Here is a 17,322-nt window from a genome sequence, read left to right as displayed (position 1 = left end):
TTCCAGACTCTACTCCAGGCCAATTAAATCAGAATCTCTATAACCCTGGCTGGGCATAGGTTCGTTTTTGTTTGTTTAGCTCCTTGGGTAATTCAAGTATGAAGCCAGGCTTGTGAACTGTGCATTAGACTGTGGGCTCCTTCAGAACAGGAGCTGTGTTTTCTCTCAATGCGCCAGGAGCCTAGCACCTGGTGTATAATAGTCGTTTATTAGATGAAAAAAAAAATGAGTGACTACCATGTTCTGGCGCGTGAATGTGATTCTGTTTTGTAGCCACAGAGTGTACACTTAACCCTAAATACATCGTAGTGAACCCCCTGGTTATGAAGGGCGAGCCATAAGGGGCTCAGTGGAGCCACGATGTGGCCCCAGAGTGGTGGGTCAGCCAGCAGTCCTGTTACATAGCGGAGCTCGGTGTTACCTCCAGTGGTTACGTTAGTTCACTTCTATCTGCTTCTGTTCTGTCCCATGCTCCAGTTTTTTAAATACCACACACGCACATGCGCACACGATGCACACGCGTGCATGTGCCCACATGCACCACGCAGAACAAATAATAAAACCTGAAAAAAAGTGACCTATTAATGCAGATGTAAAAGACTACATATCAGATTATGAAATGTATGGGAAGATGAATTCCCACTTTTAAATTTTATCTTTTTTTTAAAAAAATATCATTTTATGAAGGGGAAAGAAAAGTGGAATGGAGTTAATTTCCAAAAAATTTCACTTTAGCCCTGGGCCATACCTTAAGCCATTGACTTACTGGGGTTGGTGGCAAGTCTGGAGGGATCATTAAAATGCCATTCCACTTAATCCAATAATCCTTCTGCATCCACATTAAGGATTTGTTTAGGGTCGGGGCAGCTGACTAAAGACAACGCTTCTTAAATCCTTCTCAGATCAAAATGATCTCATTTTCTATAGCCAAATCTCCTCTGCTCTCAACTGAATTCTTCATGTTCTTAAGTAGATTCAAAGGTTGTTTTTGAGAAAATCTGAATCCTGGCAAATTTTGGTTCACGTTTCCAGCCCAGTTCTGTGGGAAAGTGAGATGACTCTTCATCCAGAGGAGAATGTCCGCAGGGAATGTTTGCTCTGACAGCAGAACATCACACTTGCTGCCTGCCCGTTAAGCATCGGAACCATACTGATCACATGTTAAACAACCTTAGAGCGCGTGGCTCTCTAGACATTCATGAGTTCAGCCATGAACTGACAGCAGCTCAGTGCTTGGCAAAAAGTCAGGGCAAAGGACATTCTAATAAGAAAATTTGAGGATGTTGTCGCTGCACCTTTTCCACTCTGACCCTGCGCCAGGTTCATCTCCACAGGTGGTGGTGCGGACTAGCCTGGGGCCTCTTAGAAACGCTGCCCTTACATTGCTCTTGGTTTTCCTAGAGCGTTTATATAAAGAACCATCCATCTGAATATCATGTATCTTTTGTAAAGTCTCAGTAGAATTTTTTGCCCATGATGTATCCAGGATCTCTTTATTGAAGGAACACTGCTATTAATTCCTCTTCGATTTTAATATGTCAAAAAAATGGCCTTTCCAAAGCAACATAATTAGTTTCTTCATTGCAGAAGAGGAATCTATGACCCAGTGTCCTTCCTTTTCAGATCCAAGACACTCTGAGCTCATTTTTTAAATTGTTTTATCTACTTCTAAATTTTCCAAGAGACGTCTTTCAGTTTTAAACTCCTCACCTTTATTCTTTGTTGTCCCAAGTAATGTGTTTAAAGTATTTTTTTTTAATTGCCTTTTTCTCTATAAACCCAGAACATGGGAAGAGTCTACCTTTTTTTCCAAAGGCAACTTCAATTCCATTTCCCGTTATAGGTATTACTGTAAAATACTTGGTCTACTAAGTCACTCTTTAAAAACACCTTTATTCAAAGAATGATGCTAACAAATTAATTAAAGCTGAACAGTAACAGAAGGCTTTGAATTTGAAAAGCCGTATTGAAAAACCATGAGAGCGTTAGCACTGCAATTCTTGTGACAAATAGGGAACAAGCTGTAACTTGTTGCCTTGATCATTTTAAGACAATAACCTTGTTATATATTTAAACTGCTCTTTCTTTGTAACAGTAGATTATTTTTGACTAAACATTATTTTCTAATGAGAATAGTTATGGAGCTCAAGAAATATGCTTAGATAACTAGTTGAATTATTTTCAGTGAATTTGGTTTTTCAAAAGCTTGAGATTATGATCACTTTTAGAGTGATACTTTCAGCCAGTTGACAGCATCATCGTTTGACAGCGAGGAAATCAAGCTTTGAATTCTGAGCGTGAAATTAAGTAGGAAACACACTGCAGCTAGAATGTTTTCTTTGTTGGTATTTTTATTTCATCTTGTGTTTATCACAACATTGGTCTTATGCTGAAGCTCTAGTAAGATAAGTTCCAATTAAATAAACATTGCAATTCTAAACTGGTATTTCTCTTTTAAATCTGTTTTTTCAGTCTAGTCCCTGGCACATGTAAATATGTACGGAAAATATGGAAACCAAATTCCTGCCCTTGTAGAATTTAATCTTGTTCTTGATAAAATAAACAACCAGTGCAACTTTCTGAAAGATGAAGATTAATCAAATGCTCATCTTAATGAGCATTTGGTTTTTGAAACAGAAGTGTCAAAGATAGCTTTAATTATTTTTTATTTTTCCCTTTATTTAAATAAATCAGCCAGTAGCATCCATCATAGCCACAATTATGTGAGCATAAACTAAGGAAATGTTCATGCCTCTCTTTTACTCACTATAGATATTGCCTACCATGTCCTGATTTGATACGATTAATCAAGAAAAGCTTCACAGATGAGCAAAACTCTCTGATACTAGCTGACATTCCACCTAGTCCCTGCTTCTTATTTTGCCCCCTCTAGGCAATAATACAATTTCAAGTCACAAAATTTGATCTAAGACTTTCAAAAAAATGCCATGTTGTTTTCTAAATGTATAAATTATTACATTTCTTACATGAGACCCCAGCTACAATGTAATGATGTAAAACTTGTAGGTTAAAGTGAAAACACACATACTGCCTGGGACTTTAAAATAATATCTTTTGTTTCACTTCATATTTTCACAAAAGATCTCCAAGTACAAAAATTAATTTTCCAGAATAATTAAATGAGACAGCTCTATACTCTTCTCAATAACTGAGGCAATTGAGACAGCAACTAAGCAGGGTTTTTCTAGTCTCTAAGTTGTCTGGGTTTGGGACCAAGTCTGGCCCTTCAGAAACATGAAAAGATTGTTTCCAATACCCAGTTGTTCCATTTACCTGAGCGTTTACTGCAAAGGCATCAATCCTTTAAAATTTCATTTTAAGACCTGTTGATGAAAATTCTTATAAAATAGATTACATATTTCAGTACATACCCTTCACCCTTCTTGGATGCAATGTACTTAATCTTACCTGCCTTTTTCTGTGTGACTCAGAGCCATAAGTATCAACCTTATTTATTGCCCAGTGTTGCAATACAGTGATGTCTTATGGGGTGAGGGGCCATTTGTTTATCTACTGAATAGTGCCTGTACCTGCTTTTCCATTTTCTGCCTCCTCTCTTGCTGCCATTTATTTACCTTATCCTCCGTGTGCCTGCTGACCTCAGCTTCTTCTTTCCTCTCTTTTTTGGGACAAACTAACCAGCTAGCCTTTTTAGAATCATCTCAAACGAAGTATAGCTTCCTAGTGACAGTCTGTGGAACCCTCCAGGGCATGTCTGGGATACTAGCACATGGACTTTGTGACATCAGTACTGGCCCTCAGAGGTTTGCTTTCATTACTTCTTGGTTTAGGGCAGGATCCCATATGGGTGAAGTGTTACTGTGCAAAGGTTATCCGTGGAATTGAGAGAAAAGCCAGGCTAATATATTGCTCATGTTCTCTCCATTTTATCGCTCCTCTGCAGAAAAGTCAAATCTTTCACTTGAGTAAAAATCAAGATTCTTAACCTAAGCACCATTTTTTTCTGTTGTAAACTTGTCATTCCTCCAGTATAACAAATAGCAGGCACATGGATGATTCACTTCCCTTTAAAAGGGATTACAAACAAAACAATGAATGATTAATATGAACAATCTGTCATGCCTCCAAAATAGGTATTATGCAAATAGCAAGAGAGGTTTAGTCGACTTCCATTTCTTCTCCTTTCCTCTTCATAACAACACAGATACACAGGAAATTTTCGGTTTATATTCTCTCTCCAGTTCAGTCATGCTAACTGTGTATTGTCATACCATCTAAATCTCAGCATTCTTAGGCATTAGTTTTTTCTTGAGTTTTGGTAAGAGCACTATTTTCGTTATTTGTTATGTAGCAGTGGATTGTAAGGATTAGTCATGTGTTATCAGGAATAGAAATAAAACATTTTGGTCTGCAACTTGCAGTGAAATAGACACAGCCCTTAGTAAATACACGGCGGACATTTCACTCAAGGTTATTTCTGTTTATCTATATAGTCAAATATGAAAATAACCCTTTCTTTTTTTTTAATATTTAAAAAGTCTCCCAGAACTAGTCTTCTCCAAGCTTTCCATGTGATTTAAAAATCACTTTTTGGAGGTTTATAATTGAAGCACATACTGCTATCAGTAAGGACACAGGTTAGATCAACTACCAGGCTTAGGAGCCTACACCCTCAAGTCCCTGATCACTCTTTTCGGGCACTTGGTTTGTTTTGCCCTTTGCCTGGGAGGAGTTTTGCAATTCTTTTTCCCCTGACAGGTTTTACTGGACAGCCAGCCAGGACACTGGCTTCTTATGATGCAATCTAGCAGAGAAAACCTTTCATCACTTGGGAAGTATCCATTGAAAGATTTTTTATGTTTTTTTAAAAAATAAAGCTGTACCTCTCTGAAATTAAATGTATTTTTCCTAACGTGTGGAAGCAGACCAAGCGTAGATTGGTATTCGAATGAATGTCAATTTGAGAAGAGCATTTTACCTCTCAAACTGGATTTAGTTGTAGAAGTGAACATTTTACAAGCATCACACACTCTGAATTGCTATATTGAATGCAGGTGTTAATTTATTAGAACCCTCCAAAGTAAGAGAACTCAAAACATTAACTTAATTGTTTTCTTTTAAAATCCAAAAGCCAATCTTCTTGAAACATCTGGATCTCTTGAAATTCATTTCCATTTAAAGTTCTACACAGTTCAGTAACAGTCATTTCTAGGTTGTTATTGTTCTAACCTAAATGGCATCTTTAGATTAATTTATGGTTACCCGATCAGCAGAACTTTCATTCTTAAATGATTTACAGACTGAACACTTGAATATAGGCAATTCTTATTCCCTCTACTTTCTCCCCCTTCAGTTGCCCCTTGGTTTCTTTATCTCTTATCTGTCCCCTCTTGGTGACTATTTAGATGTGGGTGTTGTTGAGGCAAACATCATAAATTATGCTCTGAAGAGGATTATACAACTTTTCTTTTTCCCTGAGGCTGCCCTGTCCTTCATATTATGGTCAGCCCACTCCTGTAACTGTCCCATTGTTCAGGTCCACCAGTTTTTCTTCAGCCCTGAACAGATAGTACTGTTCGTGGTGTTGGCTCTGCCTGCGTAACATGGTACATTCACTGAAAGCCATGTTACAAGTTGAAATGTAGCAGGAATGTCAGTCGCAGTGGGGCCTTTTCCCTCGCACAGGCTCAAGGACCCCACCTTAATTAAGGCTGAAGTAAAGGATCCCAAGGTAAGGAATTCTTACTTGATTGATTTCTACCAGAAAAGATCAGTGCCCTGTTTTTGATCTTCTAGGAACCAAAGAGGTTGTTGTAAATGTGGATGATGATGGAATCATTTCCTTGAACTTCGAATGTGATCAGATGGCTCCAAATTCTGAGTTCACCTGGTCCAAAGACTACGTACCCACTGAGGACTCCCCACGATTAGAGGTTGAAAGCAAAGGCAACAAGTACGCACTGTTCCAGCCGTAATGGCGGGCTTCCTTTTCATGACGGAAGGATGAAGGCAGCTCTGTACTTTCCGTTTCAAGTGATAGGATGAAATCACAAACATTTTATGTCTGGTAGTGTGAAAAGTCATCACCAGTTTAAAGCTTAAAAAAATAGCAATCCTTACAAAGTACTTTTCACAGTATCCCATTTTAAATGTTTTTTCATATATTATCTCATTTATGATGTAGTAAAATTTTTGATTGGCCTAAAAGATAGTTCTCAGTATTTTGAATTCTACAGAATTTTGAAATCTTAAAGTAACGGTGAAGATAGTTATGGGGAGGGGTAAGGAAGAACCTGCTGCTTGCTGTCCTGCTTTTTTCACCCCCACTTATGAATGACACATCAATGCACTGGAAAGAACTCTATGGAAAGTACAGGATAGATGAGTTCCAGTCTCGGGAGCTGGCTGTGTGACCTGGGGCAGCTTTTAACTTCCGTGGACCTCAGATTTCTTTTTCTGTAAAATGGGAAAGAGTGAAGAGGATTAATTTTATGACCTATTACTTCCTTTCACCCTCAAGATCCTGAGTTTTCTTTTTACTTCACCTTAGTTATCAAGTTCTTTATCTCTATGATGCCAACCAGATTGGGTCATACTTGGCAAAGCAAAATATTCCTAATTACAAAGAAGCCCAATATATATTAAAAAAAAAAAAAGAAGAAAAATAGTAATTTTGTTGGAGAACAGCAAGAAAATGCTGAATATAATTTAAAGACATTTTGCTGTTGCTATTGCTGTAAAGTCCTTGAAGTAAAACATGATTTTGGTCAAAGAAAAGACAATCAAACTGTACATTATTCTTCTTTGACTGACTTGACTAACATGTAAATGTTTGGGTTATCTTGACTAGCAATGTCTTACCAAAGTTAGAAAACACAGTGAACTAGACCACTGACCCATTCATTCATTCATTCCACAAATATGTGTTAAGCACGTATTATGTGCCAGACAAGGTCCTGGATGCTGGAGGACACCACAGTAAACAAAACAGATGTCCTCCCTACAGGCATACAGTGGAGGCATTTGGGTGATGCAGTGGGCAATACTGATGCAGTGTGATGACCTCTGGAAAGGGAAGTGCAGGACATGACATGAAAGAGGCACCGAAAGATGCCAACAGCAGGTTCTGCCACCTGGGGAAGAATTTTTTTCAGGCTCCCTAACAAGGGCTGATCAGCTGAAAGTATCTTTATTCAGCATGTGCATTGATATGCATCAGAGCTTGGGAATAGAGATCTGTACCAGCTCCCTTTCCCATCACCGTCATCCTGCAGCAGGAGGTCAGGAAGGTCTTTCTAGAAGCAGCGGGAGTGAGGAGGCTGCCAGTCAACAAGGCGGAGAGGAACAAGGGCCCCACGTACAGGGGGCGGCGAGTGCAGGTGCCAGAGACCAGGCGGAACACGGGCTCGCAGACCCCTCGCGGCCTTGTTACTTATAAAGTATTCTGTTCCGAAGGACGAAAATGACCTTCAAGGATCTCGGGGAGGAAGACTTGGGCCTTTACTCCTGTGACGTAACAGACACTGATGGAATAGCGTCAAGCTACCTGATAGATGAGGAAGGTAAGCTAAAAACCAGCCTATTCACGAGTCTGCTGCTGCTTTGATTTCTCAGTGTGTGCCCGGAATCAAGTGACTGTTGTTTTAGTTCAAGGATTAACTGTTCTCCTTCTCCCCCCACAGAACTGAAACGTTTGCTTGCTCTCAGCCAAGAACACAAGTTCCCAAGTAAGTGTCCACAATACAGTGACAGAGTGTAGCCATCCTACTAGACAGCTTTGATGGAGGAGGAGAGGCTCTTGAGAACGCAGGGCGGAGCACACACTGGTAGCTGCAGAAGCACTTTCCAAAAGGGCTGCTTTTGTCTCTGCCACTGTTCTGCAGAGATACAAAGAACACTAACACGCTCTGTTAGTTTAAATACATCCCAGCTCTGTTAGGTAGAGAGGAGTCATGTTACATTAGAGTAACAGTTGGGTAATTAAGTTCTTCGCTTTTTGCCTACATATTTTGGAATCATATAGATATTTTTTTCTGGATGCATTCATTCATACGCCTTTAAGGCAAACTAATCTCTTCCTAAGCAATTTAATGTTAGCACTTAATAGAAGAATCAGACCTCTAAATAAAAACAATCTAAAGACACTACCTACCATTTTAAACTCCTGGAAAATTAGGAAAAGATCCCTTGATCAGAAAAAGAATCCCTCTGAACTACCTACTAACCCTTCAATAAAGCACCTTCTACATAAAAGATTAAATTCCACAGCTGACACCTAAGAGAAGAGAAAGAAGTCTGAAGTGAAGCTCGGAAAGTTCCACTGGCCTGATAGGATCTCTTGTGATTGGTACACATTGGCCAAAGCAGTGAGGCGTCCAGAAAGTTACATCCTAGGGCTGGAAAAAAGCAGAAAGTGATAGCATACACTCATTCTTTTAAAGTAAGGATTTTTTCACTCCTTAATCCCTACACTATAACGTCTTCACTAATGCAGGAGTTTTAGGAACCCAGGAAACTATACTTGACCTCAAACAATAGGCAGAACTTTGTGTGTTTGTACATGTGTATTTTTCTAGGGAGAGGAACTATAGCTTTCCCAAAATTCTCAACAGGGCTGTGATTAAAAACACAAACACTGCTCTGAAACCAGCTGCCTGACTTCTTACGTTCCCAAGGAACGCTTATTGGATGGTGAGGCCGGGTGTTGGTGGCTACTGGCCTCAGCTGTGATGTTCTCAAGACCAGCTGTTCCCCACAAAGCACACAGGGGTGCCTGTGGGATGTGCGTGCAGGGTGCAGGCTCTGAGTTCTTGGGGGAACCATTTCTCACTGTAAGCTTCTTCACCATAAAACTGGAAAGGTAATACATGAACGGAGCCTTAAAGTTATTCTTTTAATTGTATGGAAGTTAGAGGTTTGGCCCGGACTCTGTTTGTTCTGTGCTCTGTGAACCTGAGCAGCTCATCCCAGGTTCCCCGTTGCCTTGGTTCCTTTCCCGGGAATGGCTGTTGTAATCGCTTACAGCAGCCCTCCTAGAGAGGCACCATGAGAGATCGTCAGCAGGGCACTGGTTGACCCTTCAACTGTTCAGGAAAAATATAAATATTAATTGAAACAGAACAGTGACCTAGAAAAATCCACTTGCAGAAGAGCTGTCTGCCAGCCGCACAGCTGTCCTCCCTTCGTGCCCCCAGGGCTGTGAAGCAGGGAGTGGAGGAGACCATCACTGTGCAGAACACGGCCAGTGAATGTCCGCATTGTCTATGGGCGAACGTCGGTACAAGCAGAGAGAAACAGCAGCACCTACTAATCTAGCTCGTCAGACAGTAAACACTGACAAAGTGTCTCGGCGACGGCTGGTGCAGACAGCATTCACATTTAGCTCAGAGGTTGGAGCAGAGGGAAGTTGGGGTGTTCCTCCTGAATTGGTGGCACCCGGCTGGCTTCCCTGAGGCTCAGTGATGGGATGGACTTGAAGACAGCGTTGCCTGCTGTCACTGTGGTTTACGCTGAGATATTTTATTCTGCGTGAGCCTAAGCACTCTGATTGTTGGGGGCCCTTTTGTTAGAGACCCCGTGTGGCATTTGCGTCGGCACAGAGAGAATCCGAGAATGTGTTAAAAACCCCAACATGTGAGTGTAACACTCCCAGCCCAAGGGAGCTTCCGTTAGCCCTTTGAAGCAGCGTTGTAGCTATAACATCTCCAGTGTCTTCTCTCCCCACCACTGTGACATCAGCCGGGTCACCATGTGAATATTTTCAGAGACCTGATGATAGGGTCCAAGCTGCATATCCCGTTTCTCCATGTATACCACTTCCTCTTAGTAAACGCTGACACATAATTAAGTCATCTTCTTGAGATTTTGTAAGGTTTTAAATGGTCTCATTTCTTACAGAGTGTCATAAAGAGTGTGGTGTTCCTTTATCCCTTGGCACAGCAAATTCTCCTATTTTAAGCTGTTTTCAAAAATATTTTGAAAACCACTAAACATATGCCCTAAACTTAACAAATAACAGATATGTTGCTGGAGCAAGAAAACTGCCAGAGAAAAAAAGCTCAAGGAAATTTAGGGCTGAGTAGAAGGAAAAAATAAAAATATGTAAAGCTAAAAATAGAAAATAATCTAGTCTGTCTTGCCAGTAGTAATACTAAATTGGAGTGCAGTGAAGCAGTATTTGAATATATATATACACACACATATATGTATTTATATCAAGAATTCAAGGTGTTTGGGGGGGATGGTGGGAAGTCTATTTCAATACTGACAACATCCTGCATAATACATCTCGTCATTGGCAGACATTGGTCATTATCCCACGTGTGTGTGTATACACTGTGTGTGTGAGGTATACACAAGCACATATAATCACGCCTGTTTGGTGTGTCCTCTTAGGTGTAAATGTATTTTACCATTGATGGTTGTAGGGTGTTGTTTAAACCCCTGGAGAAAGAGTCACCAAAATATTAATAGCCTCATTTATAGCACTTATTACATGCTATTTATAGGATGCTTAAACGGAATATGACATTTAAACTCCGCAATGACCTAAAAAGGGTCATTACTACGGGGATTTAATTTTAGAGATGGAGAACATGAGGCACAGAGAGGTTAAGTAGCTAGACCAGAGTTACACAGCTGGCACCTGGGGTTAAACCCAGGTAGTCTGACACTAACCCGGACATGGACTGTTTCTGTGTGGAGGTAAGTCCATCTTCCTCATTTTTACAGTTAAGACATCTGTGACAGTCAGGATTAGAACCCAGTTTTTCTGTCCCTCAATATTCAGCCTCTCCCCTATAACACTCTCACTGCCTCCAGGCTTTGCAAGAAGCAAGATGCTACACCACCATCTCTGTGGTTTTTCCACTTGTTGGAAAAATCTGTGTCAGTACAATTGGTTACCAGGATAATCACTACTCTTATTTTTATTTTTCATAGCTGTCCCAGTTAAATCGGAGTTGGCAGTTGAAATTTTGGAGAAAGGCCAAGTCCGGTTTTGGATGCAGGCTGAGAAGCTGTCTGGCAATGCCAAAGTCAACTTCATATTTAACGACAAGGAAATTTTTGAAGGGCCGGTAGGTTTTACACTTTTTAGATTTCTAAACATATCATTGCAGAATGTGCCGGGGAAGAATGCAGATAAGCTGTTATGAAAACCACTGGATGTGGGGTGGGGGAGTGTAAATCACTTCACACGTGAAAAGTGTGGAAGAAAATATATCACATTATCCAAAATTGAGACACTTCTGAGAATGAACGAGGATGCTAGGAATAATTTTTCCAGGACAACAGTCATAAACCAAAACTGTCTCAGGCAAATCAGGAAGTTGGTCCCTCATGAAAAAAGCTGCTCTCTTGGGAAGGCAAAGGGACCCACACCCTTGCCTGAACTCAGATACTCACATCACAGACTGCAGTGGGGTCTTGGTTCTTCAAAGGGAAGAATTGTTCTAATGGCTCAGAAAAAAATGCAGTAAAAATATCTTTCATTGCTTTTCTGGCTAAAAATCAATCTTTGTTGTAAAAAGCTTTAAAGACTCAGAAAGGAGAAATCGCAAATTCTTACAGCTTTTTGGTACACATATTCATATATACTTGCTGGTCTTTTTCTATACTTCTGTGTGTATAATTTGTGTCTTATTGACACAGGTGATTGTGTATATCTGCCCTTAGTATTTTCTTTGCCTTTAACGTACACAGAGTTTTTATAGATAGAGTTACGGTGTCAGCACTTGATGTGTCCTCCCCAGACATCTGCAGAGCCCGGATCAGGCTGGTGCCTGGTGGTACTGAACAACTTAGGTTCAGGCGCGCTGGCTCCTCCCTGTGTTCTCACAGGTGTAAGTGGGAGATGGAAAAGATGGGGGAGAGGTGTGGTTTGTGGCCATCATTAACAACTGTTCTCCTTGCATCGAAATGTGTTTTTAAACCATTTGAGGATTCATTAGTGAGAGGGAGGATGAGTAACATAAATGGCAGAAGAGTGAGCAGTATATTCACTTTCAACTCGTACGGTAACGGTGTGCGAGCCGGGACAAGTCACACGTGGGTCCTCTGTGGCGCGTCTCCTCCCTGTCCTCAGAACCTTCTGTGTGGTCACCATGAGGCCAGTGGAGAGGAAGGAAGAGCTTTATTGGCATCACTCTGCCACCACAGCCACCGAGGGAACACTCGTGCACACGTGTGTGTAGAGGCACACATGTTCACACAGGCTTGCATGTTACTGTGCACGCACATAAACACACACACACACACAGAACTTGAAGAGCTGTTCATTGTCATTACAGTGGTTCTTATCATACTATTTCATTGGGTGGAAATTATTGTCTTAGATCAAGTTCCCTAGAATGAGAGTCTGAAATAGGGTTTCTCCTTCAGGTGGTTTATGGGGAAGAACTCTCAGGAGTAGGAGGTGAGGGAAGCAAGCTAGGGTAGGGACAAGCTAAGCAAAAACATGGCCTCAGTTGGAGACTGGCTCCCTGCAGGGAAAGCTCTGGGGCATGAATGGCACCACAGAGTTGATCCCAGACCTGAGCCTTCATTCTGTGACATTTCATAGGAAACCTTCATTAATTCAGATCCGTCATGGAGCTTGTGCTTGTATGGCCAAGGACTGAGATTTACCTTTACGTTGAAAAAAGTTGCCTAAGGAATATGATAAAATAAGCACAGCCGAACAGGGCAATTTTGGTTCATTAAGAACAAAAGGGCTTCGACTGCATTAGAAGCATTTTTATGCACCTGTTAATCAGCAGGTGTATATTAATTGGCTGCTGTGTGCCATGCACGTGCTAGATGCCACGGACACAGCCGTGAACCAGACAATGCTTCCCTCACGCTGCTTACAGTTGTGCTTTGTTAATTGAAAACAATGGAATCCAGAAAGTAAAATGAAAACCTAAAAATAACATTTTGTGATTTGGGGTAACAAAACTTTATATTTAAAAAACTAAATGTCAGGCTTCTTAGAAATCAGTTCTGGTCAAGGTCATATATTCCATTTAACATTTTCCTTTTTCTGGGCACAAGATTTTAAAACCTTGCTCAGTTAAAAAAATGTTAACAAGAAATTTTATTAAACTATGATACTTTGGCGTTTGTGTGTGTGTTTTGTGAGGGTTACTGTCATCATATCTGTCTCACTTACTTCTCTCTTTTCCTCTTCACGTTGAAGAAATATAAGATGCATATTGACCGAAACACTGGTATCATTGAAATGTTTATGGAAAAGCTGCAGGATGAGGATGAGGGGACGTATACTTTCCAGATTCAAGATGGAAGAGCAACGGGTCATTCTACTCTGGTTCTCATTGGTGATGGTAAGCGTTCTGGGGAACATTAACTCAAAGACTTTGCTCCTCCCTTCAATGCAAACACTCCATCGTACAAAAGTGGTCACGTGGGCAGTAGCAGGAATTATTTCTTGATTGGATTCCAGTGTTCAAAATACAGTTTACGGTTAATACTTTCCATAGCATTTCATTCCGTAGAACATTAATTTTAAAAGACACCAGAGTTATCATTGGCCCACAGGCAAGACTGCACTTAAATTATGTCATAAATAAAAAGTATTTATAACTAAAATTTTCCAGTGAAGGATATTGCAGTATAACCAAGACTGTATGTATGTCTCACAAACAAACTATGATACTATTTTGTAACGTGTACTTAAACTACTTAAATTAAAAAGAAAAATATGCAAAAGTAGAGCCTGCCAGACCAATCAATCATACATTAGAATTAGGTTGTATGTCAAGTGTCATAAGCCAGTGTGGGAGCCACCAAGATTTAAAATGTATATTTAATAAAGCAATGGAAAGGCTGGCCAGATCTCTACATTTGCAATAGCCAATGCTGCTTCATTATGTCCTGGCTTCATGACCTTGGACAAGCTACTTAACCTTTCTAAGCCTTTTTCTTCATCTGTGAATGCTGAAAACAAATACGGTGGTCATGATGTGTGAGTGTCATAATAATGAATGTAAATCACTCAGCACAGCGACGGGCATGTATGTTTATACCACTCAACTCGACTTCATACTTCCTTGATTTTCAATTTTCAGTTTATAAGAAGCTCCAGAAAGAAGCTGAATTCCAGCGGCAAGAATGGATCAGGAAACAAGGTAAAAATGGGTAGTGAATAAAGAGAAGAGCTTCCATTTCTTGAACAAAATATTCCAAGGTGAAGTCCATAACAAATTAAAATGAATATTATTGCTTATATCAGTAATGGCTTGGCAAATAAAAATAATTGGACATATTTATTATTAAATATGTATCGATTTAAAATATTAAAAAGCTAAAACTTAAATTTTAAAAAGTTCACTTTAAACGTAAATCACCTTGGAATTTAAGAATGAGCTGGGATTTTTGCATTCATAATTAATATTTCTGATTGCTAATATTATTAAAATTTTATAGGTCCACATTTTGTTGAGTATTTGAGCTGGGAAGTGACTGGTGAATGTAATGTCCTATTGAAATGCAAGGTAAGAAGTAGATACATGTTTAATATTTGATACAAGGAAAATAAAGATAAAACAGAATGTAAGAAGAAGAGAAAGATCCATTTTTCATCTCCTCCGTTTGCACCAAAATGATAGGTGACACGTCCTTACTGTTGAAGGTTATGTAATCAAATATTTAAAATAAGACAATGTGAAAATGTGGAAGTCAAGATGATCGTTTTTATTCATTGCCTATGCCCTAGTTAATAAAGATAGACTCTTTTTTTATTGATTGTTTTTTAGAGCAGTTTTAAGTTCACAGCAAAGTTAAAGGGAAGGTACAGAGATTTCCCAAGTACCCCTGTCTCTACATACACGTAGCCTGTCTCAACATCCCCCACAAAGTGGCACATATGTTACCAGTGATGAACCCACATGGACACAAGGTCACCCAGGGTCCACAGCTTAGTTCCCTCTTGGCATGTACATTCCACGGGTTTGGACAAATGTATAAACACACATATCTGTCACTATAGTATCATACAGAGTATGTTCACTCCTCTGAAAAGCCTCTGTGCTCTGCCTGTTTATCCCTCGCCAACCCCCACCAACTCCTTTTTAATTATTAATCTCAAAAGAATCCCGCATTGTCTTTGTTACATTCTAAGTGGTAGATCTGTTCCAGAATCATGCCAGCCACACTGTGTTTCTGTGGAAGTTGAGCAATTTTTTTAATCTAAATTGTGTGCCTTGGAGTCGTGGGCGGCTCTGCAGCTGATTCTGAAACCCCTGTGCTCCCATGAGGGGCGAGGTTTGGTAAAGATTTTGCAGCTCATGACCAATTGTCTTATTAGGTCTTTGGGAAAATTTAGGGGAAAAAAAAGTTCCACATGACATTCTGAATTATTTTGTACCTTGGTCTACGGTGTTGAGCTGCATGAGTCATTGATTTTTTTGAATGGGAACTGCCGGCTGAGGAAGAAGTGTGAAGGGCGTGGTGGTGGACAGTGACCCCAAAGCGAATGCATGGATTTGGCATTTGGCATGTAGTTGTCATCACAAAAGCCGGAGCGCAAGTGCCCTGGTCTCTGCTGGATCAGATAAAGAGAAAGAAACAGTGAGCAGCCCACCAGAATCGATTTTAGCCTCTGAGAAAATGGCAGACACTCTTAGAAAACAGCTTCTCAGGCAGCAGCTAAAACCCACTCGGCCTCTCTCTCCTCCTGACTGTCCACGGCATGCTGCCCCCCACTCACTCTCTCCTGCACGTTGCCCCCAAGAGGCCCGCACGCTTGTCCCCCTCCCTGTGCTGCCTGTTGTGCTTGGCTCCTGGGAGGCGGGCTTGGGGGCCCTGTTCTGGTGGTCTTCCCCAGGAGAGCTGGACTCTAAGCCAGATCCTGAACAATCACAGGAGCCTGGAAGTAGGTTCTGAATATTCAGATGTTAAGTGTTTATGCTGTTCCAATGCCTTCAAGTGGCCTTCTTCTTTCAGCTTCTCTGACAAAAATCCTTTTTCAAGGCCCATCTGAGTCATCTCCTCTGTAAGGCCTCCCTCTTCTCAGTCCAGGTAGAATGACCCTTCCTCTGTCCTCCCACAGTCCTTGGTTTCATTATGATAGCAATTTATGTACATTTAGCAATTTACACGTTGCATTATGGTTAATGGAGTATGTGCAGCTAAACATTCAGACTCTGAGACTGTCTTGGGCCCTATTTGGAACTAGTCTATTCAAAAGGATATGGACTGGAACCCCAGCTCACCCACGAGGCCATGCCAGGCTTCCCTCTCCTGCAGGAGTCCGCATCGGAGTCAGTCCCTCCCCACCCCCAGGTGACAGCTCACGTGCAAAGAGATGAGATACACTCGGAGCAGATGCAGGAAACAGCATGGCTTTAAAAAAAACCCTCATGCCCCAGAGAGCCAGTACCTCTTGTAACAACTCCGCAGACGGAGCTTCCAGCGTCCCCGAGAGGACAACCCCAGATTACAGGAGTCCGTATACCCAGGGAAGCCCAAAGCTACGGATACACTCTCTAGTCCCTCCCAGGCCAGATGCAGCTCCCCAGTCAGGGGCCATTCTTGTCATAAGCAATGTCGCCTGCTCACACAGTAACATTCTGTAACCCGGGAGCCAGGTTACAGGGCCGTAAAGAACGTCTGTGCGCATCAGTTTCCCTGTGCTCACCGCTGTGGGTCTCCCCTTAGCTGTGTGAGCTGGAACTTTTTAACTTATCGAAACTTACATTTCCTTGTCTTTAATGAGATGAGACATTTTCTTCGTGTGTTTGTTTTGTAATTATAGTTCCTCTTTGGGAAATTGTTTGTACATTTGTCCAGTTATTTAAGATTGTTTTCTTGATTTGTGGGACGTCTTTACTTTTCCGTCCAATTTTAATTACACAAGAAATACATGAATATGCTCTTCTTCATAAAAAAGTGCAAGCATTGTAGATAACGCTTAAGATCCTTTTAATCATATGAGGTCATTTAGCCCATTTGAAATTTATGATATGATGTGTGGATACAGGATCTAAATGAGTTTCCTAAAAATTACTAAGCAATTAATTTATTAAACCAGACTTGATGGATGCTAGCTGAGCTTACTGTGGTAATCATTTCACAACCTATGCATATAGCAAATGATTATGTTGTATGTCCTAAACTGATATAATGTTATATCAACTATATCTCAATAAAACTGGAGAAAAATTTAATTAAAAAAATTTAAAACATATTTCCTCTCCACATTTATTCACTAAGTTTCAATTGTCTTTTAAAAATATTTAGCTATAGATTGGGGCTTGCTCACCCCATCACTTTGGTGAAGTCATTTGTCTTTGTGACACAGACTATATTTTAATTTGATGGGACTTGTCTTCCTTCGGTTTT

General features: G+C 40.6%; 1 protein-coding gene across 3 annotated transcripts in view; it reads left to right on the top strand.

The window, feature by feature from the left end:
* MYOM1 (myomesin 1) overlaps positions 1-17,322 on the top strand; it is a 122,052-nt gene that overhangs the window by 90,162 nt on the left and 14,568 nt on the right. For all 3 annotated transcript variants that reach the window (XM_064481558.1, XM_031439130.2, XM_031439131.2), the window contains 7 exons: positions 5,779-5,935; positions 7,438-7,544; positions 7,665-7,709; positions 10,924-11,060; positions 13,160-13,304; positions 14,049-14,108; positions 14,407-14,474. In XM_064481558.1, the coding sequence (XP_064337628.1) occupies positions 5,779-5,935; positions 7,438-7,544; positions 7,665-7,709; positions 10,924-11,060; positions 13,160-13,304; positions 14,049-14,108; positions 14,407-14,474 (719 nt within the window). The remainder of the gene's footprint in view (positions 1-5,778; positions 5,936-7,437; positions 7,545-7,664; positions 7,710-10,923; positions 11,061-13,159; positions 13,305-14,048; positions 14,109-14,406; positions 14,475-17,322) is intronic.

The sequence above is a fragment of the Camelus dromedarius genome, chromosome 32, assembly GCF_036321535.1.
Source record: "Camelus dromedarius isolate mCamDro1 chromosome 32, mCamDro1.pat, whole genome shotgun sequence".
Classification (NCBI taxonomy): domain Eukaryota; kingdom Metazoa; phylum Chordata; class Mammalia; order Artiodactyla; family Camelidae; genus Camelus; species Camelus dromedarius.
This window is presented reverse-complemented; position numbering and strand designations above follow the sequence as displayed.